A 23,569-nucleotide genomic window follows, 5' to 3' on the forward strand; every position below is an offset into this window, starting at 1 on the left:
CATACAACTGTCTCATTTGAACAATTTAACACTTTAGTTTAATGTCGTCAACTCACTCAAAGGTTAACCAGCCCTCACCCAGAATGCATCGCGCTCAGTAGAAATTGGCGCGCCGCTTCAACAGATACAAACAGCTGTTGAGAAATGTTGAACAATGGCTAAATTATGCCCTCACTAGTAGATTTAGCAACCGGTCGTCAGTTTGTACGCCTTGGTGACGACTCACAAGTCCGAGTTTAGCAATAACGCTGGCTGAAGCTGTTAAGAAAAAAACTTCCTCACGTGATGGAAAGTTTGCTGTTTGAAGATTTGCATCAAAATCGCCATCGACTGTCCTTCTGTGGAAAGATAATCTCGTTTAAATGCAAACGTGCTTCGCCCACAAACGGCAGCGACTTCAGTGAGTTATTGTTCCACAGCCTTTCATTTAAACGGGAACACAACGCGTTCCTGAAGGCAGCTGACGGAGCAGCTGTCATCAGCAGGAAGAGATCAGCGCATGTTGATGTTGTGACATGTAAATGTGCCGTGGATGTTCAGAATAGAGTCACCACACCATGTGTCTTAGTGGAAAATAAGAGAAAGGAAGCAGGGAGTGTCCATTATAGTCTTCTCTCACTGAGCAACTCAAATCGACTGGAGCCCCTCATTGAGTTTAAACTCCCTTATGAAATAAGGGAAAAAGTGTCTATCCTCCAGGGCCCCACAGTGTTGTGGAGCCATGCTGGCAAGGTCTTCTATACATCCTTGCAGATTGGAGAGGTGAGACAGATCCCCTTTCAGTTGTCCCATAGTGTTTTTGGGGAACTTCCTCTTCCCAAAGGGCAAACATTTGTTCTTGGACTGCAAAAGCTTTCAGAGCCATGCTCTGATAATCAGTCCACAAGTCAAACCCTGGGCTGTTTTGTTGAGAGTGGACTGATGTTTGATGGCTCTGTGATTTTACCTCATCCTTACATTTGCATCACACGGTGCCTCTTGGTACTGTCAGCGGACAAAGTGGAAGGTGTCCTGAAATCTGCTGTGGTTGCAGCAACTTCTACTCGACAACTTGTTTATTTCGAGGATGGCATGGTAAAAGACACATGTCAGGTCCCATTTGATCAACCTGATGATATTCAGGTGGTCAACACAGGAAGAAATGGAGTCCTCTTTGTCATGTCTTTTCACCAGGGTCATGTTTGCGCTATATGGAAGGAAACATTTCAGGTAAGGTTTCAGTATCTATGGACAATCTGTATTATTTTATAACTTTATTATCAGTTTACACATTTTATAATCCTGATCTCTTAAACTCTCTTATACAGATAGCCTCCCACTGGTCAGGTGTCAGCTCCGTCCACGTCAACGACTTCTTGGGATGTGGAACAGACCAGATGCTGTTGATTTTTAAAGATGAAGGTGCACCAGGGCAACCACTGGAACATTTCATCATCACTGACCTCTGTGGCATTTTGTATTCTGTGAGTCATACTTTTTACTTCCCATGTGCAATGCTAATTCACATTTACAGGTATTTCCCTTGATAAAGTGAAAATGTGATTGGTGATGGTGAATGGTCAGCATCACTAAGTGAAAATATATGTTTTTAGCATGGCCAGGACAGCAATGTGGGGAAGTCATCTCCTCCTCCACCTGAGAACTATCTCCTCACTCTTCGAGCTTTAGAGTCCAGACTTCAGGTGAGCATTTATAAACTTTATGCTGGAAGGCTGGGGGGGGGGGGGGGTCAGTGTTATTGTTATCAGTAATAGTAATAACACAATATTAAAATCAGTGAAAAAACACCTACGCAATTTTGTCAATAATGAATTGAGCAAAAACGGAGTAATTCATGTTTTGTTTTATTTTTTATATATTGGTTAAAAAAATGTATTGATGCTGTGATAATGATTGTATTTCATCCATAATGCTTGGCCTTATTATGCAGCACAATCAATGACCTGATGATGCTATTTCTCTGAGATGACCTCTTGAAATTAACCTATTTTCACAAAGTATCACTTATATCTTCATCATATAATTTACACTGTCAAATATTGAAATATGATCTATCTTTTAGAGTGGATTGATGGTGCTTCAAGAGCTTCAAAGAGAAGTGAGAGTGAAGGAAAAAGTTCTGCAGCAGTCAGTGCAAGCCCTCACTGATGTTGTATCAGAGAGAGAGATGATTCTTACCCAGCCTGAGCAGGTACTGTACATGGAAGGGGAAAAAAAGTACCAGTCACAAGTTTTAACACACTCATACTTTTGACTGGTACTGTTCAATCATGACTTTTTGAAAAAAACAAACAAGACAGCCTGTTATAGCATTAAGCATTTTTTAGAGGACTGGACTCTATTAGTAATGCTTATTGAACAAGCAAAAAGAGTGTTATTATATAAGAAATTGTACCTTTCCTTTGGCACTGGGACAGGCCATATGGCATGGTAATGACAAAATTTGGATAGCAGCTGTTGTAATTTCCAGTTGAATTTTCATAATCTTAATATGTATATAACTCTTACATGCATTTAAGCTCAGTTCATTATTTAAAAAAAGAAAAAAAAAAAGAAAGGAAACTTAAAGCAGTGAGGTATGTAATTATGAGTCAGTCAGTAAGCTTTGTACCAGCACTTGTCACTCATGTTGATAAGTTGTCATATTTGAAATGTCATCTCCCATGAGGCTGTGACAGTCAGTGTTCGTAATGCTGCCACAGGGACTGAGGAAGTAAGACCAAACGCAGGCAATAAAAACAAATGCCACAAACATTTTGTTTGTCCTCTACTTGGTGTTAGTGAAGTGCCTTTTCTTGCTGTTTCTATGATTTCTTTGTGCTGTGGTTAATGGCCTTACCTTGACAGCCACAATCCAAATACCTTGTAGCTGTACTGTTACAACAACATCCGCAGCAAATAGTGCACATGGCCCAAAACAAGCCTCATTGAAAAGCAGAATTAAATGCAGGATAATGAATAGAAAAATGATGATCTTCATACAAAGTGAAATCACTCGTGTTTTTTGAATGGCATTTTAAAAGGCTGCTGCTTCTGCACCTAATGTTCTTTTGTTGAAATTGAAATGTCCGACATAAACTGCTATTGCTGTCAATGCTGTCGCACGCTTGTCATCGCTGATTATAGTCTATGCACTTTCTGTCCAGGAAGGCCTTATTGCTCTGTGGGACTGTGATGATGAGTCAAAGGATGAGGTCTTGGAAGACAAGACGCAAGACATGCCAGCAATGTCTTCAAAACCTCAAGTTGACAAGCTGTGGCATCGCATCGTTGAGGACCGAATGGTTGTGGGAGTGATACTATCTACTGACGGCTCTGTGTAAACATGATTTGTTTTTTAATTGAAATTGGACTGTGTATATCTACTGCGTACAGATACAGTATGTGAGCTGTGTGGACTGAGGTATCAGTCTTCCTAAATATGCCCCACTGAACATGACATTATCTTTAAACACTTTACTTTAAAATGGCTTGTCAGGCATAATGAGTTGCGTTTTTCATCTAGACGAGTGATGTATGGTAAAGATACCAGAAATATTAACACAACGCAACATGTAATCAAGTCAGAAGTGTGACTGTCCAGCTGTCAGATGCTACCATTGATGTCTGATTAGATTTTCCCCAACTGAAACATTATGGTGACATTTGCTGAGGTGTCCTGTAAGGAAAATCTCAGATGTGAGATCAAATTTTGACTGCAGCTTCGTATCTTCAAAGAACTCAGTTTTTCATGATTAAATCAATGAGGCAGTCTTGTAAAGAAATGTAACACCTACATTAAACTGTCTTCAAATAACATTAGCTTAGTAAGTATGATATCCCCTTTTTGATTGCCTCCGACTTTATGAGTTTCACTAAGGCACATGCAGGGTGGCTAGGTGGTCACCATGGCAACAAGTTTTTAATAACTCTCCAAGCTCCTTTTGTGAGAACAAGAAGCTATCTGATTCCTCCATCCACTTGTTCCTGAGTTTTTTTTTTTTTTTTTTCAGCACATGTGGAGGAAAACTACTTTTGGCATGATTGCCTCAAGAGCCTGTATATTGCTGTTTTGATTGGTGCACTTGTAGAGCTGATGTAATTTCACCATCTAGAGTTATCGCTGTTGTTATTCAGTTCACCAGCAGTTACACATTCATTCACACACGCAGTCCTATAGTTTTGTATTTGATTTCCAGCCTGATTATCTGTCCATGTGATATCTGATTGTTAGTGATGTGTTATTTTTGTTCCAGACCAGTGGTCAGTGTGAGTTTATCCATCCTGACAGAGACGGGACAGAGCTCAACGCCCGCAGTCATCCAGACCCAGAGCCAAGTGTTCTGGCTCCCCGCTCTCAGTCCCTCATCATCATCCTCCTCCTCCTCTGCCTTCATGTTCCTAGAGCCGGCAGCCAAAAGAACCAAGCAACACAACGCCGGCAGATCAAATGATCTCAACACATGCAGACTGGCTGTGACTGCTGTGACCAGGCTGACACCTTTGTTGAACTCTGGCCGTGTCAAGTGCCGTGTCATGCTCCATTACGTCCAGAGACAAGATGCTACTGCCCTCGTGAGCAACCCAACACCGGCTGTCCTGCACTGTGGTCAAGTCATTTTAGACATCCACAGTGATTTTCAAACCAAACTGTTGAAAAACCCTAAACTCAAATCAGGTAAAGTGCATGGATTTAAAATCCAAATACCCTCAACTTTAGACTTTAATTTCAACACATACATTTTAATTGTTGTCTTCTTTTTTGTGCCCAGATGAGGTTACAGAGGACTTGCTGAGTCTGTTGGTGGTGCTGGATCACTGGGTCTTCCACATAGCTTCTCCTGATCACAGCCTAGGTGATATCGATGGCTGGATTCAGAAAAGAGTGGGTTGTGAGAGGATAGAAGTGAACCCTCAGTATCTTTTGTTAAATTCGTCAGGACCATCTGCTGTCATGCTGCTGCAGTGGCATCAGATAACCCCTTTCCAGGGGGAACTGTCTATCCACTCCAGGTAAGTCATTTTTATGTATGAAGTTTGGGATAGTATTGAGTTTTGGCCATAATCATTATTGGTTCATAAATTGAGTATTTTTACTATTTATTTATTTATTTTTTTCCTTTAGATTGCATAATTTACAAAGTTAAACGTGCCAATAGATTTTTCAGGTTGGAAAAAACAAAATCATTAATTTAACAGATTTTCTGTTTATTTGCAAACATTGATATTACTGATCTGTGTATTGGCTCAAAAGATACTTCCAGGTATTGTTTTGAATTATTCAATTTTATTTAAAAAACATGGAAGTTAGTTTTTCCTGTAAAAGTTTGCACTGCTCAATTTATATTAATGGATTCAAAGTTGTCAAGGCTTTGAAGTTGGGAAGGATGCACATCTGTGATATTCCACTGAATATCAAAGTGATTAGGATTATCTGGCAAGCAGGCCACTTAAAAATACAAATCCTGCAAAACTCAGTTTTACGGTGGGAGGGAAGAAACTGACAAATTACAGATGAGAAATAAACATTAACAAATCATGTTTTCATTCATTGCAACATGTGTTATATAATATTAAATGTAATAGTTCAAATGCTGGGTCTGTTGTTCCTTTGCAGCCAGTTACCGATGCTCCAGTTCCTGGACTCTCTGTTGGCTTACCTCCCTGCATCCTGCTCTGTCCGATCTGTCAAAGGAACACGTGGGCAGGGTACATCTCAAATATTTTCTTTGACACTGGAAAAAGAGGTGGGGTCACTCAGAGAGTTTGTGTCATTACTGCTCTGTGGAGAACAGGAGGATGAAGGGAGTAGGAGGAGGAGCACTGGACACGAGGAGACTACTGAGTCAGGTTCTGTAGAGGGGCTCAAAAGGTGTAGAGAGGTGTGGCAGCAGGACGTGGAGAGGAGTAGGATGAGGTTGAGCCCCCTGGTGGATGTGGGGAGATATCGCAAGCTTACCCAAAGCCTCTTTGAAGTCCAGCTTGACGGGGATTTGGCAGCTCTCATAGAGACCCAGAGAACTTTGCTCAGCTAATATGCTGTGGATGTAGCTGCTTTACAAAATCACACTGCTGCATCTATGTTACCTGGACAACCAGTGATCCATGGTGCTAAAATCACCTAAAAAGACAGTTCATTGAGTATGTTGTGCACATTTCACCTGTAGAGAGAGCCCATCCTCCCATTGCTGACTTGGTTGTGTTCCGAGCTGAACTGTGCGGGTCTCACAGACAACCTCTTGGGGTCTAATGTATATCTATCGCTGTCTGTTGCTGTGTAGAGCTTTAACAGCCTATTTCCATTGGATCCCCCCTGGATTTCACAGCCTTAATCTGATACTGATGTGATACTGCTCTCTTCTCATCTTATTTCTTCTGTTCATGTCCCTTTAGACCCTCAGTGTTCAGAAACACTCTTTAATGCCTTTTGCTGCTCTTTGCTATTCAGTAGCAGAAACTACTTTCATCCTGAAGTAAGAAATGGTTTGTGTTATGAATAAAGACAACAGATGATGGTAGAGAAAGATACATCGGCTCAGCTGCTGCAGTTGACTGAAAGCTTTTAGTGCTACTTTCCCTGCACGGTTCAGTTATTTTTCTGTGAAACGATGCAAAGAAAAAAGTCCTTGGATGTTGTTTCCCCTATGATGCTGCACAGGCTGTCAGCACTGTTAGTTAAAATGCCACTTTACCAAGTGAACATCAAACCCTACTTAAAAGGACCTAGTCTTTGCTGGATACACAAGGTCTCTCGACCAGTAGTGTTTACAAAAATGGTTGGTAAGGTTTGTTTTTTTTCAACAGGGACTGAAAAATTTGTCAGAACTCTTGAGGTACTCATTCTGTTTGTAGTACTCAGTCTGAGGAGATATCAGCTCTCCCTCTTTCACACCTTTAATGTCTCTGCCTCAATGCCTGCAACAGCTTTCACCGGACTCCCAGCCACAAGACTCCCCTAAATATAGCTCAAGCATTTACTTCAGATTTCTCTATTTTCGTGTGTGGTTCCCAACATGTTATTTTACGATGGTGATGCTTCTGTGGGTGCATAAAACGTTAAGAGAAATCTATTTTGGTTATGTTGAAAATAAAGCTCCTGTTTGCAGCTCTGTTAGCTTTGGCTGACGTATTCAGACAACATAACTTCTGTCACCATGCAATTTGATCACACACATCAACACTTTTTTTTCCTTCTTTAATCCCTCACATACAGAAAAGAGGCAAACTACTACCCGGCCTCTTTTGGCTGCAAGACAAACACGTCTGTCACTTCTAATAATGGAGCAGAATTGCGAATCCTGTACAGTAAATAACACCAGTAAATGGCCAGGGGGACATGGATTACATGTGAAAATGAAAATTCAATTTTATTGTTGTTCCCTTAAAGCCCTGACTGCCACCCAGAGTAAAATATATGGTTTGTCATCCCATTATTGTCTGTTAACTTCTATTAACTCTGAGTGGAGGACGAAACACTGCACTGAAGCTCTCTCACCTTAATGGAGAATGAAGTGGTGTGATGTTGCTGCTGTTATGAAACATCACAGACATGGAGAAAACTGGATAAATTCTCCATCCAGCTTATTATTATGACAGTTATTTGATGGTTTTCTGCATATTTTGACCCCCTTTGATGTATTTATGAATGATAATAACTTGTTAAGACCCAATCAAACCTATAATAATGTTTTATAATCAATAGAGTTTGATGGACACTCTTGAGCTTTTCTCATCTGAAGGGAATCTAAAATAAAGGACAGTTATATTGCTATGTTTACAAATATTACTGATGTAAACAAACATTTAACAGCATCAGGAAGCATTATTAAAGGAGTAGTTTAACACTTTGGCAATACGCTTATTCGCCGACTGTTAGATGAGAAGATTGATACCACTCACAGATTTTTGAGTCATATCAATATTCTTATCTAACTTTTGCTTGAGAGCAAATAAACATATTTCCCAAAATGTGAAACTTCTCCTTCAGATTTGTATGTTTAATCTGTGAATGACAGCAGCTTTCAATTTTGCATTTTAAATTTAGTTGTGAGTTGACCCATTTGTACATTTGAATTACAGATTGATCCTCTATATTAACAATAAGAAGTTGAGACATTCATAGTGATGAATGAGGCTGCTAAGCCATGTTAATATTGATGCTGTATGATGAGGGCACTGGCCATGTCTATGCCTGCAGTCGACTCTTTATCGATCAGGGTCAGAGGCTTTCCTTTTCGCTGGACTCTGGGAATCAGTGGGTCAACCTAAGTGGGAGGCCATTGATTATATCTACAGTGTTTTCAACATAGTCCACAGCCCACTCACACAGTAGTGTATGTGATTCTTTTTGCAGAAAGCTGCCATTTGAGGCAACACTAGAAGAGAGAAAATCCTCATGAGTTTGCAACATTTCATTTTAATTAATTTAATTAGTTAATTACCATTAAAGCCCCCCTCCACACAAAAATGTTTTTGTTTTTGTTTTGTTCCTACAGTTGGAGTTTGACATCATAAGACTGTTTTCACATTCATCTGCTGAAAGTGGATAGTTTCTCTGTGCTCCGCTAAAAACAAAGTTTAAGGTGTGTACCTACAAGCATGATTTGTGTCATCACAGCTTATTTGGAGCCAATAAAGTAACACAAGTGTGATGTGGAAACTTGAAGCCCCTCATTCCCAGTGCACATATACTGGGAATGAACATTACAGTGAAGAAGGCAACATCTGGTTTTCCAGAGGTTAAACTTGTAAAATGAAAATTACTTGCAGATTTATACTTTCTGGATTTCCCAATGAGTGAGAAGATTATGTCATTTTAAAGATTTCTTACATAGGTATTGAACATTTTTTGTGGAAAATGTCAGACATTTTTTTATGTCCTAACAGATTTAGAGGGCATCTTTAAATGATTTAATACAGAAGATCTATTGTTTTCATCTAACCAAACATTTTATAATTGGAGGTATCAAATAATAGTCATTAGTTGAGGTTGTACCTTTTGCTTATCTCCTAGCAACACATTTTTATAAAGCTATTAGGCATAATACTACTCAGACTTTAAACAGTATACACAAAATATACCAGGCAATGAGTTAATTACTGAGTATGAAGGTTGCTGAACTACTGAAGATGTTCTGACAAGAAATTCTTAACAAATATTCACTTTATGATTCTTGAACTACAACCTATGGCCATCTTTTCAGATATTTGCTCAGTTGTCATGGAGATGGTTTATAATGATGTTTTTCAGATGGTGATACATTTTGAAATTGAATGTTAACTCATGGAGTAAACACTCCTCAGTGTGTGTTAAAGTAATTACAGACACTGTTATTATAGGCAAGTTTACTTTAAACTATTAGAAAGGAGTTAAGATCAATACCAGCAATTTTGAAAATGATCATACATCAACTGTCAATTTCTCTGTAGATGGAGTGCTATGTGTTTCACTGTACCACTGTAGATCAACATCTGTAAGGCATATACCACACTCAGTGCCTGTTGTGTAGTTTGAGGAGAGTCATAGAAACATAATCCTCTGAATAAACTACTGAAAAAAGAATGTAGTGCTTTTTTTATTATTGCATTAATATAGTAGAAAATTATTATTTTTATGTTCAGGCATTCTTTTGGCAAAGTAATATACCATTGTTCTTAACTCCACCAATTTCCCGCTTTTCTCACACACTTGCCTTCTCAATTGCGGTGCAGTTGCTATGGCAACTCTGATTTCTTGCCTCTCTCACATAGTAGCCTCCCTAAACGTTAATGAACGATGGAAAGTTGTTTCCCTCTTAAACACAATTATAAGCTGCACATAATTTTCCTTTCATAATGCCGCCGCACTAAAACTTGATTGCATATAGGCTCGCCTATTGCATATTCAAACAACAATAACAATGGACTGTGGTGTAAGGCTGTGTCTGTGAAATGGATGGGATTTCTGTGTGAGGATTAGTATTATTGATTAGTTTATAATCCCTGTGTTTTGGGCATAAAAAAGCTGCTGGATGACTCATGCAGCCCCCTCAATAAACCTGCCAAAGGCCAAGTATTCATCGCATATATAGATGCATATGTAAGGGTTGATGGATCTTGGTATTGTTAGCAGGATAATGTGATTACAGGATTTCAATCTGCATATAAATAGCTGTGGTCACTCCTGCCTCTTTAAGGATAATACATTTGGGTTTTTCATGGCTTTTGTCTGAACTCGCATGCAGTAACAACAGGTGTGAACAGTTTAAGATGCATCTTTATTAACCAGTGTATATATATCTAATACAATTGTCCTCCTGTGTTTGTGAATACACCAGTATTTTCCTTTTATTTGGTAGGTGAGCCCCATCTGATAGAATCTCTACACAACAGTGTGAAGTCCATTATCATGCATTAATGGAAACCCACTGTCAGATCATATCTGTGTCACCCCAGGCCACCCAGCGATCCATGGCATGTGTCATCACCCTGACTTATGGGCTCGATGTGGAGAAGAGACTGTGTTTGGCGTTTCCTTTGATCTGATCTGTAACCAGGCGCAAAAGCATTTTTGTGTGTTTGTGCCTCATTTGATCAGATATTTTTTTCATGAAGGGATCCATCTGTTCATTTCTTATATAAAAAGAAAGCAATATTGTTTGTAACCTCATTAATAAATTCATGGAAATATAAAACAAAGCCAGAGAAAAAAAAGCTGTTGAATTGATCTCTATCTTATACATGACAGGAGAAGTGAAAATAAAGTAAATATGGTGCACAGTCAATTTTATTGATGTACAGGCTGGTAAACAACCTTTTTCAAGAAAGGAGTTCTTCACCACAGTATATCAGGAGTGCAAGGACCATTAGCTGCTTTACACCATGAATGTTATGCAGATCTGTCCTTCACTTCTGAATCCATCTACAAACATATGTCACCATCCAGCAACAACACGCCAAGTGATGGGAAACAGTCCACAGCGGAGGTGGAAGAAGTATACAGAAAGCTTTTTTTTTTCTTTAAATAAACATAACCTTTCCTCCATTACGATAAATATTTCATCAGACTAAATCTACAAAAAACATAGTCTCAAACTCTAAAACCATACCTAAGATATCTGGAGTATTTACCTGGAATATAAATGAATTCATGTGGATATGAGCATATGACAACACTGAGTAATGCAATGCATGTTCATAGTTTGCAGGCTCACCTATACACTTGCTCAAACGCCATTTATCAACATAGCCTGTGAAATATATGACTTTAGATTAAAATTAATGAATGACCTTCAAAACATCTGAATAACTTACATTGACTTCAGGTGATATCCGTTGTCCATGAATTAGATTTATAATACATTTGGAGAAAAAGGAAACAACAACAAGAAGTACCTTTGGATGTCTGGCCACAGGTAGAAAAAGCTCAAACGGTGCATTGGGCTCTGATAAACCACTAAACATGAGGAGATTCTTGAAAAAATAGAGAAGCATAGCTCTTCATCTCACCAAATCTTTGATATCTAAGGCCTCAGGTATTTCATAAAAATCCGTTAACCAATTCCCAATTCCAGATTTTCATCTGCTTCACGCCTGAGACGTTTGCTGCTGCCTAATATTTGTATGTGCTTTCTGCTTGTATACTTTAGATGTTTGCTGCTTTGTTTAGTACAAACAGAGAGGAAGTGCCATGACAATAGTACAATATAAAACAGTCCTAAACATCCTCAATAAGAAATACCTCTGGTTGCAATCACAAAAAGCCTTTGAGGGTCTTACTAAGCTACCTTACAATTACAAATCCGTGGAATGTTTCTTTGATCCTTGGTTGTACAGACGTGAAGGCTGAATTGATTCAAAAACATTTGGTCCGTGTTCTCCAGAATGTTTCTACGCCTTGAGTTTACCAAATTCTTCAGAAAATATTATGCAGCAGTACAACAAAAAAGCATCTGTGTCTCAAGAGCTGTTCACATTATCAGAACATGACCATTACTGTATGATGCATGAACATTGTACATTATCCCTGAAAGAACGCCACCTTTGTCAACATTGTACCTCTAAACGCATGGTCTCTCATCTTATCTCATGATCTGTGCTTTTCAAACATTTCTCAATCTGAGAAATGAGAAATATAATGTTGTATGTCAAAGGTAAAGCCTCTACTTTTTGTCGACGGACTCATGCCTGATGATCTTGTAGGTAACCCAGTAGAAGACATTGAAGATGAGGAAGGCCAGAGGAAAGGCGGCCCTGGAAATTGTGTCTATCCTCTTGGCTCTGTCCACAAACTTCTTCCTCATGGTGTCTATGTCTTTTGGGACTGATGGTTGAGGGTTCAGAGTTGGAGCGGCATTCTTAACAGCTGAGCCATCTTTCGTTGGCAGACACTGGCTCATGTTGTAGCCAGCAAAATTAAAGCGGCCCTCTCGCATATCATCATCCTGAAAAAAACACATGCACATGTGGACAGAGTGAACTCACTTGGTCTTTTTGTAAGACTGCAGCCCAAATGTTACACTTCACTTCTTAATTGCCAATTTTAAATTAGAATAAAATAGCCAAGATAACCTGATGCACCATAATGATAAAACACTTAGAACGACTGCTTAGGGGATGAGTCTTAATTCAGGCAAATAATAATAATGTTGTGCGACTTCAACAGCCCAATAAGAGTCAGCCACACTAGCAGCTCTGTGAGGCTGTAATTTGGCACAGTGGTGCTGTTGAGCTGAACATCAGCTGCTAACATCAATATGCTAACATGCACATAAGGTATTGTGTTTAGAATGTTCACCATCTTAGTTTAATGCAATAACATGCCAGTATTGAGCACTAAACACAATACTGATGTTGCCACTAGTTTTGTATGTCTTTGGTCGAAAACCAAACTTTGGGCATTTTAAATTTAGACTTGATGAGTGTGCTAATATTAAAAAGTGATTACAATTCATCCTGAGGGAGGCATTAATGTGTTTATAACAATTCATTCAGTACTTGGGCAGAATACCAAGGATATCATCATGGTGGCACAGGTGAAAAAAGCAAGACGATTGCCAAAGTCTTTAGGATTCATCCTCTGGACACAATGACTATCTGTGACAACATTTAATATCAATCCATCTAATAGTTGTCAAGATATTTAATTTTGACAAACCAATTGACAAATGCCATCCCTAGAGCCATATACCACTAGTGTTGGCTAAAAAGTTTGATAACCTTGAAAGACTTAGACAGTCTACCTTGTGATTCCTCCTTTGTCTTCGCTTCAAGCGAAGGAACTCTTTCTGTTGCCTGGAGACAAAATTAACCCCGGCATATTCTAGCAATGCAGCAAATACAAAGAGCAGACACACAGCCATCCAGATATCAATGGCTTTCACATAAGAGACCTGGGAGTGAGAGAAAACAGATTTTTATTGTTAGATCCTCTGATATTAGAACATCAATTAACAGTCCAAATGAAGTGTCAATTTGTGGTTTGATTTCATATATTGGTTGATTTGTTTAACCTCTCTGTACTCTGTAGTCCTGGATCAGTTTGATCTGCAGTTTCTTTCTGTTTTTCGCCTTTTATTTAACTCATTATGCCAGTTACTGACGACTGAATTAGTGTAATTAGAGGTGGTGTTTGCTAACAAGTGCATGAGAACTGCCAGTAATGTCAGTGTTTGCATGGCCAATATCATTGGGAAATAATCGTTGCCTTGACTACTAAAAAAACCCACATAATTTATATTAGATTCACTGTGGGTAATAGTTTGTACACTTAGCACTGGTGTGGATCCGTTTCGTTTGAAAAAGTGAGGATGAAGATGAAAGCCTTCAGTGCTCATCAGTGTAACCTCGTCTCTCAGTGACAGCTGATTAGCATTTTTGGAAAAACAGCTCAGCTTTTTGAGGGACTTAAGGCATATTGAGTTATTGTTTTCTTGAATAGAGGCTCTCAAAGGCTTCTCTTTAAATATTTATCAAGATACGTGTCTTTTATGTAAGAATCTCTGACGTGGCTATAGGCTCTCTGTGCCCATGTGAAGAGTGATTGATCATCAAGATCCCACTCTAGGTACTGTAGTACCCTTCAAAATTTGTGCATGACAATTTGCCCTGATTGAAAATAGGATACCATTGTTGTTGATAATGTAGATACATAGAAATCATGTTAAAAGGGCTGGCATAGTACGGTTTAATCATGTACAAGATGAAAAAGGTGTTTCTTGTCTTTTGGTGTAATATAGTGAAATGTGAACGAGACAAACTGTGTCTCTGCCAGGTAAAATGTATATAGACCTTGAGGTCCCTACAGTTACATATACTTCAGACCTTGTAATTAACCATGAATGCTGAGTATAATACAGTGCTAAAGGAGCACATTTAATGATTCAATTCCATGTTTTATTCATCAGTTTGGTCTCTTGAAATTTTGTCAAATGCACACAGTGTCTTAATAAAATGCAAATATGTTCCTACCAAGGTTAGTGATGTACAGTATATTAAACATGTTATTGCATAGAGGAGGAACAATTAGAAACACTGTGGTGAATATGTGTGTATGTTTACTTTGTAGCCAGGTTCATTTTCCACTTTTAGTCCTATTTACTTATTACTTCATATTAATTTGAATTATATTTTAATGAAACTTTCATTGATTAGCCTCAATTTTTTAACCTTAACTTTTACATGTAATGAAAAAATGTTAGGCTTGGTCTTGATTTGATCATGCTGTATCATTACTTTCATTTTCATTTTCAATAAATTCTTTCAATAATAAGTGATGTGCATATACTTCCTAAGAAATACAAGCCCAATCAGCCAGATTATGGCACTGTAATTAAGGCCAAACAAATGCAATTTTGAAAAGGCTACACCCCTCACACTGTAAGATCGATTGACTTGAAATTTCACACACGTGCAGCTCAGTGGGCTTTCCAAAAAAGCCCCTGAACCATAAAAGTTGGTCATGATGGATATTTTGCTCATTTGTATAATGTGAAAAACAGTAATGTGACATATACTTTTTGGATTTTTACTCAATCAACAGAAAATTTGGTATACTGTCTTGAGGAACTGAAATACACATTTCTATCTTAAATGAGACAGATCTGTCAAAAAACATGACGGCCATTAATTGAAATATCTTTACAAAGGACAGGGCTTAACAAACAGTGTAACTTCTTTCCATGATTGGGATTATGTCCACCAAAGTATTTCAAGCCTGACACAAAAGAGATGCCAAAAATGCGACAAAAGTGTATCTGAAAACCAAACCAAAACCAAAATCTGAAGTGCCATACTGATCAGTGGCCTATCACATATTTACTCATGACTCAAGATACCTATGAGCAATCCTGATTAAACTCACTTAAGACATCTTGACTATCTCCTGAACATGCACACTGAGTTTCATTCAAATCTGATGAAGGGGGGAGGAATGGGGAAACTTTGAGTATGCAATTATTGAAAAGCTGTAGACTTTCTGATGATGAAAAAAGTATGTGATTGGTCTCACTCTCTCTTTAGACAAATAGCTGAGCTGACTTTGCACAACATTGTTTTGTTTGTGGTTTTAATTTACAATTATTTGGTGCCTTCCTTCTATCGAGCACAAAAAGGTCTGAACCCGCCAATTACCGGTTACAGCTAAATCTTTGTTTTGTTTTTCCAAACAATCTTAAGACTTAAAGGTTTGGTAAGGGTATTATTGAAATCAAAATGTATGTAATGCTGCAGTGAATTTTGATATCAGACACATTTTTCTTGTATAATGTGATAAAAATAAAACCATTTACAATCCATTCAGAACTGCAGAAACGTGCCAAGACAAACATTTTCTCGTTCCAAAATGCCACCCTCAAACCCTGAAATAACAACATGTTCTTAAATTCATCCTACAAAGTTGTCACAAAAATGTACACACAGCATATTTCACATAATTATTTTAACCCTGTAGCACAGTTATGCAAGCAGTTCATTAACAGCTGAATATCTGAGTAACTGAACCAAATTTAAATATATACCACTTCTGCAATTTCTTATCGTTAAAACCTCAAAATTGTGGATTTCTAAATATTTCTTTACAAATGCATGCAATCATTGTATTATGTCAATCTTTTTGCAATTTGTTCCACCATTAGAGGTTGTTTTGTGCTTTGATGTTGAATTAGCACAATACATTAGGCCTTGTATCGAGTCAAAACTGTCTCAACAGAATGAGGTTTACCTTTGGAAGAGAAGCTCTGGAGCCAGAGCTTTGGGTGGTCATGGTAAGCACAGTGGTGATACCCAATGCCACTCTGGCAGGAGCAGCATCCATATTGATCCAAAAAGACACCCATGACAGGATAACAATGAGGAGGGAGGGAATGTACATCTGGATAAGGTAGTAGCCCATCTGGCGCTCCAGATGGAAATTGACCTCAATGCAGGTGAATTTACCTGTTCATCAGCAAGAAACACAAACACTATTCAGCTTCCACACCACGGAAAATATTAGCTCTGTGTATGTGTGTATGTCCTCTGACCAGTGTTGTAGTGTTTGGTACAATAGCCCAGCTCCTTCTCATCCCTCATGATAAACTGAGGCAGGGTGAGCCCCTCTGACACCTGCACTGCACCATTCTCCAGCCACTCAAAGATCAAGTCGTTCATGGTGTAGCCAACTAGAGACAGAAAAGGATTAGTGGTTCAAAATTATATATACAGTATATCTATATATATTAACTTCTGCAACACAATGACAAACAATACATCATATCAAATCATACAAATCATGCTTACAACTTTCCAGTTGCATTGTACAAGTTTGGACATCCATCGGAAAGTTCTTCAGATCCATTGGGCAGGACAGAATGAGAGTCAGCCTTTGGTGTGAGACATACAATAAGATATAGTGAGCGGACTACACCAAAGAATATATGTTATCAGATTCTGAACAAGTATACTTATTAAACATTGTATTGCAGGGTTGACACATGAACTGAAAATAATTTGCTTTTGAAAATGTAAATTACAGTTGTTACATTTTACGGTAGTCTTGGTATTGTGTGCTTATTTCTCCTATGTGATAGCCTCTGACAGATCATGTAGGATTCCCTTCAGCAGGTTCCTATCACACTTTCATTACTGCAACTTATTGTCTCTGTGATGCATTGTGGTCCAGCAGTCTGCTCCCTCTGTCATTTCTCTCATGAATGGAGAGAGTGGCTAACCAGCTTTCATCTCTCCCATTGACCCACTCCGCCTCCACACCTGAGCACCGCTCAGCCTTGAGCTGCTTTCTAAATGGACTCAAAATTGATCTGCTTTATGTCGCATCATTGCAGAGAAAATTGAATGCCGTGTGTGATTGAAGTTGTATTGAAATTAAATTAAACATATTTTCATATCTTGTACTGAGGTGTGCTCAAATTTTGGGCTGATAGGCCTTTAAGCACCATCCAGCCTGAGTGGGTTGCATGTTTTGGAGTCTTTCCCGATGTGTTTGTGGAGTCCAAAAATTCTAAATGCGCAGAGATCAACATGAAGTAGGATTTCTATTTTTATCTTTGCTTTGGGTTCTCAACAATACCCCTGAGATTAACTTGCCCTCTTGCAATCAGAGTTCCTTTATTAAACATCTACATTGCACACAGGGATGTACTGTAGTTCAGTGAATTATGCCATTTCAAAGGAGTGATCATAATGAGATAAAATTCATTTAAAATTGTATCCTTTAGATTGACAGCCTTTGATGTTTGAGAGGAAATGTAAGAAAAGCAATGAGGGAACATGTCCTGGGGTAATATATGCATTAGAGCTCTTGGTTCTCTGCACTATTATTCTGCACTTAGTACAGATTCCTACCTCAGCTACAGTCCTACAGTGTCAAAAGCAAAACACAAATGTAAAACGTTGTCTTTACTGTATATATTCAATTATCAGCAGATTTTGAATTGCTCGACCTGATGCTGTAGAGGACTGTCCCGTCCTTGAAGATCCTCAGCAGCTTGTTGTCTGTGGTGACATCATGGAAGTTGGCTCCCTTCTCGTTGGCAAAGAAGAGGTCGGGCTTCCATATGGAGTCCAGCATGGATGGGTCCAGGTCAAGGGAAGAATCTGGGTATTTGCTATATGCAAGCCGAGGGTCATTCCACTTCTGCCGCAGGAAGATGTTCACTCTGTAATCCTGCAGAGATGACATGCGGCTTTGCATATTTTGGAGTGCAGTGATTTAAGTTATGAGAGCATGCTGGTGACAGAACATCTGTTATCGGTATTGGTTTTTAATATGGTATATCCTTTTTTTAATGAAGTGTATTGTAGCATGGCATTGGTAAACATAGATGTTTGACTATTTTCATAGATGTTAAATGCATTTTTATGATATTTATAAATATAGCAAACAAACATTCACTTATTTTTTTCTTACATATTGTCATATACACTCAGATATAGTTAGTGTGATAACACAAAATATTTTAATTAATAGCCCTGTAAAATGAATTATAACATATGACAAATAATAAAACGGATGAAAATGAATTTAAATGTATATCATCCATTAATACTATCATCCAAGAGTCTATATGAGCTCCACACATCTATTGACATGACCAGTTTGATGGTTATCTATTGATGCAAGTTTCATTTGCAAAGCACCAACCTTCTCTCATTAATCAACATGATGTAAGAGCCATAATAGACACTAAGCGATGCATTTGTAAGATGTAGTATTTTGACAGTGCAGTTAGCAGTAAAACTAAGTGTCATAGTTGCTCAGAGTAATTGATATGTCATGATGATGAGAAACCCTTATGTTGTTTGACATTTCATCAGCATATTGGCGGTTCCAAATATTTGCATTCATGTCTAAAGCCATGAAATTCACTGGCAATCTTATGAGCTCCAGCTCCTGCGTAAATTAACACCCTCCATTCATGATTTAAGTGGTTATTATCACTCATTATGAATCCTTTAATTATGAGTTTCAGCATAGCATCGCAGGTTTTATATTTTTATCCTGTTGACAGTTGGATGCCGTCACATATCATTTATTGTAGATCAGCTTGTTTGAAAGCTCCAGCCTCCCACTTGCAGTTAATGGCTCCATTTAAGGTGATTTATTAGTTGGGTTTAATTGAATGAAATGTTAAACCTGGGTAATAAGTACACAAGGGGGCATCATGGGAGTAGAAGGCAATACTTATTTGGGTAGCCAGAAACATCTTTCTCATTTATAGTGTCTGTGTGTCTCGTGGATTCGCCAATAGACTCCTTGATGGCAAAAAACTAAGTATTTTTGTGAGTAAAACATAGCAATGACAAAAGTAAAAAGGTCAAATAAAAATACAAACAAAAAAACAAAAACAGGATGATTCAGTCTTAACTCCAGAGCAGAGATCAGGGCTTTAGAACATGTCTGAGCACACACACTCCACTCACCATTGTAGTTTCTGCTATAGAACCAAAGCTGTTGATAAATATGTTGCAGGTAACATTAACTGGTGGACCTGCAGGTTGAGGGACAGATAACACATTGACACATTGTGCAGGGCAGAAATCAGCCAAAATGCCAGAGGACTCACCATAGTTGTCTCTGTGACAGAGCCGAAACTGTTGATAAAAATATTGCATGTAACGTTTACAGGTGGACCTGTGAAATGGAATGACAATGACATGACAGGAAGATAAGCCTTAAAGCATATCATCAATTGGGTCTGGTGGCAACAAGCTGCTGGTTTACTATGTATCTCAACATGCATTAATACCAACAGGTAGTGTTTTTTGTTTTGTGGAAGCCCTAGGAGTGGATGGTGAGATTGCATGCTTTGTTAAATCGAATGCAAAAGAGCACATGAAACATGTAGATTTGTTTTAGTAGAGACTGAAATTATGTTCTCTACATTTAGCAGGGATATAGCTAACTAAATAATTTGTAATTACATGATTCTGTGTCAGTCTGATGATGAATGATATCTTGTATACTGATGTTTGGGATTTTTTTATGGTTAACATTATTTAAAAACATTTTTTTCTCCACCCTCAAACAGTGGGCATGCACACACACACACACACACACACACACACACACACACACACACACACACACACACACACACACACACACACACACACACACACACACACACACACACACACACACACACACTTGTGCAGATTCAGAAACAATTATTTGTTATTTCCAGCATCCAACCAGAGTATTTTCTATCTAACACTGTGAGTAAAATGTAACCAGAGTGCTTTAATGAATAGTGTCATTTTTACTCCACAGAGTGGCCCAAACTGAAATCTCTTTGCGAGGCTTGGCAGGTTACGCCGTCTTTAAGTCACAGCAATTTTTTTTTCTTTATCTGATAAGTGAAGCTGTAAGCCCTTCCCTGTGCCCTTCCCCTATGCTTTCTTCATCAATATTGTATAGGACTTGGTATTAATATTTGCCTCCGTTTGTCGTCAGGTAGCTACATTTAACGGCAGAAGCAGGAAAATAAAGTGGTACGTACTCACAACAAACTCAGCAAGGAAATCTAGGTCAGCCTTCAGAAATACAGTTCAACGCTCTCTTCAAAGTATGACTAGCAGGTTCGCAACCAAAATCATGTTTGTAAGTTGCAGTGGGTTCATGCAAAAGTGTCTGCTATAAGCTGAACAAGGCAGGGAGATGGTGTTTTTTAAATGTAATGGCAGCTCTTTAATAAAAATAAAAAGAGAACACAAATTTAACCAGCAACCACATGCATCTGTGGTCTCATCCTCATCCTTAGAAACAATTGCTTTCACTTCATCCCTCCCCAGAAAATACCAGCCAGTGTTAAACAGGCTGTCCTCTCAACTTGAGTCCATTGCAGTAATCTTTTAACAGCTCTCCCAGATGGAAAGGAAAGATCTGGGGCTGTGTGTTCCTGTGCTGAGGCTTGCTGATCAATTTGCTGTGTCTGTATACTGTCTGGCCACTTCAACAACTGGAATCCCCAAACCCTCAAACAAATCTCTGCCCGTCTGACCCAGCCTGGAGTGGGCCTGAGCCGCAGTAGGGTGCCTCTCCTCACGCACCTCCGATCCAGTGACAGATGCTGTGCGTGTCCCCAGCATCACAGCAACAGCAACACAGGAAGTCAGTAGCCTGCAGCCTTGCCACAGGGGGACCATCCATCATTTGACCTGTCATGGTGGCATCCCTGTCTGCTGCAAGTACCTATCTGCACACCTCAGAGTTGATTGCGATATTTACCTTTGCCCTCGAGTTTCTGATTGATTATTTAATGGATATGCATCAGGATGGATCACATCAGATTTTACAAAATCAAAGCAAGCATGCAATGTTATAATGAGGGGTGAGCTCATGATTTAATTCCAACCAGGGCAACTATGTTACTGTCAACTGAAGTGAGTGATTGTTCTTATCAAAGGACCAGCAGCACAGTATCTTGGCAACAGATAATAGTGAATGGATCTCTGGATAAGAAATAATGTCAAAGTCTGGTGTGTATATAATTACAATGATAATGATTAGATGGTATGTATACTGTGTTCTGTGTAAAAAAAAACCCAACTCCTTAGTAATAAAAACTGATGTAGCAAAAGATGGTGGTTGTGTGCTTTTTTTGGGAGACGGTGAGAATCATGAGTAGGTGAAGAAATCCCAGAACAAATATATTAATACACAAACCTTTGAAATTGGGTCTTATTCGTGCATCATACCCGGACGTTCGACCCATCAGCGAGTCCAGAAAGTCGGATGGAGACATGTTGGTGGATGATCTGGAATCGTGCTCCTTGGCATCCACAACTCTGAAACACACACGGTGATCAGAGAGAAGTCGGACAGAAGTCACAGCTCAAACACAGCAGTTAAACCCCATTTGTCACCCAACGATGGGCAAAGGGGAACTCTATGCACTGATTTTAAACTCTAACATGTAATTGTAATGAGAGCTTGAGCTATGGTTACCCATCAAGGGACTTATGTTGGAAATTAGCAGATACATGTGTATCACATCAGACACTGCTTTTGCAACCGTCAATGTTTTCTGCTTCTCTCTTACAAATTAACTAATAGATGACATAAAAAAATAAAAAAAAATGCGTCAAAGTGCACACATTTATTTCGACGTCGTACGTATTTTCTAAAGGACTATCGTGACAAATGATGCAACTATACAACTAAGATTGTTGTGATGCCATAGAAGAATTAAAAAAATAACACCAGTACGTGCGTAAAGGTAAACTGACTGTATCATATGTTTAAAAAAAAAATCCTCGAATCAATATTATATATTTAGGAATATTTTAGGACAGAAACAATTCAAGCTGTTGAAAATACAGAGTAACTACAGTCAATCTTATTCAAAGCATCGCTCAGGCAAATACTAACTTAGTCTCTGCCGAAAAGTTTAAAAAATCATTAGTTACTCGGATGAATTGTCCAATGAAACTTTGCAAGAAAGGAATAATTTGTTATAAATCAATGAAATAAATAAGCATTGGTAAGTAAATTGGCCTACCTGAAGTTGTTTGTCTCCATGAAATATGTGAATAAAGCTGCCAAAACCTTAATAAAGGAGAGATTCATTCCGGGCGGTGATCTCATGTGCTCACTTTTTTATTTCTTCCATATGTTTACATTGGTCAAACACATAATCCAAATAGGGGCACCTCTTTCTTCCTGACCAAGTCGTGGGCGTTTGGGTGTTCTTGTGTCACACAAAAATACAGGAGACATTCCTTAACGCAGCCACAGATCATAGTTTAGTTTCATGAAACTCTGACTCCCAAAACAGATTTCTTGCAGCGGACGTGTGAAGAAACATCAGGCGTCGAGAAGGTGAAACTCCAAAACGCATCCGCTGGAAGCTTTCCGCTTTGGCGTTTGCTCAAATCTAAAAGCTCACTCTATGAAGACAAATCCGAAGGTCTGTGTTGTTACTGATGAAGTGAAATCTTTCGCAGTTGAAGGACCATCCTCTGTTGAGGAATGGGAGTGAAACGCCTTTTCTCATTTCAGCACTTGGACAGCTCTCGTTTTGCTTTACGCGCAAGCGCGAGGCTTAAAAGTGGTGGACGTGAGTTGGTTTTCAATTAAGTCCAATAAACGAGGAAGGCAATCAACACAAACCCAACCAAATATTGTAGTCAGTGTCTGTTACATAACAAAATGTATCTGTTTTTAATAACACAGCTTTTTTTCTCACGAGATCCGTTTGCTTGGGAAACTCCCTTTGCGCGCAGCTGCGCATCAAGGATCAACTATCTTTAGTCTAATTTTAATGCTTGACAGTGCTGTACTTATATATATGGATACTTTATACACAAATCTACACCCTTTAGCGAAAATGTAACTCAGTACCCACACAGTTGTAATTATGTATAACCATAATTATTCAGGGATGAAATTCGGCTGAAATCAGACTGATCATCACACCTATAACGTGGGTGTATATAACAGAGTTACTCTGACATCATCTGTGGCTGGATTTTTACCCATTTTGCTTGTTTTGGTCAGACCCATGTATGTTTAGAACAGCCTACATCCTCACAGAGATATGAAAAGTGTAAACAAAGGACGCACCAGCGAGAAGCCGCTGGGAGAGTATTTGGTACCCCGGTTGCCCTGGAA

General features: G+C 38.7%; 2 protein-coding genes across 4 annotated transcripts; one reads left to right on the forward strand and one right to left on the reverse strand.

Annotated features, from left to right (window-relative positions):
- The first annotated feature begins 285 nt into the window (after positions 1-285).
- fancb (FA complementation group B) lies at positions 286-6,014 on the forward strand. Its single transcript, XM_062431636.1, has 8 exons — positions 286-1,209; positions 1,308-1,463; positions 1,593-1,682; positions 2,063-2,191; positions 3,147-3,319; positions 4,236-4,657; positions 4,752-4,992; positions 5,597-6,014. Exons 1-8 carry the CDS (start codon positions 286-288, stop codon positions 6,012-6,014), a joined length of 2,553 nt encoding a protein of 850 aa, XP_062287620.1.
- A 6,105-nt stretch (positions 6,015-12,119) lies between these two features.
- On the reverse strand, positions 12,120-22,543 carry glra2 (glycine receptor, alpha 2). 3 transcript variants are annotated; one of them, XM_062431617.1, is made up of 9 exons: positions 22,458-22,543; positions 21,623-21,744; positions 19,378-19,445; positions 17,898-18,121; positions 16,735-16,817; positions 16,479-16,616; positions 16,178-16,392; positions 13,200-13,349; positions 12,120-12,401 (listed from the first exon to the last, which is right to left on the reverse strand). In XM_062431617.1, exons 1-9 carry the CDS (start codon positions 22,541-22,543, stop codon positions 12,120-12,122), a joined length of 1,368 nt encoding a protein of 455 aa, XP_062287601.1. The 3 variants fall into 3 exon arrangements, with proteins under 3 accessions (XP_062287601.1, XP_062287602.1, XP_062287603.1); XM_062431618.1 differs by lacking the exon at positions 19,378-19,445 and adding an exon at positions 19,521-19,588 and having other exon boundaries at positions 22,458-22,525; XM_062431619.1 differs by lacking the exon at positions 22,458-22,543 and having other exon boundaries at positions 13,161-13,349; positions 21,623-21,701.
- Between the last annotated feature and the right edge of the window lie 1,026 nt (positions 22,544-23,569).

This window comes from Scomber scombrus, chromosome 13 (genome assembly GCF_963691925.1).
Source record: "Scomber scombrus chromosome 13, fScoSco1.1, whole genome shotgun sequence".
Classification (NCBI taxonomy): domain Eukaryota; kingdom Metazoa; phylum Chordata; class Actinopteri; order Scombriformes; family Scombridae; genus Scomber; species Scomber scombrus.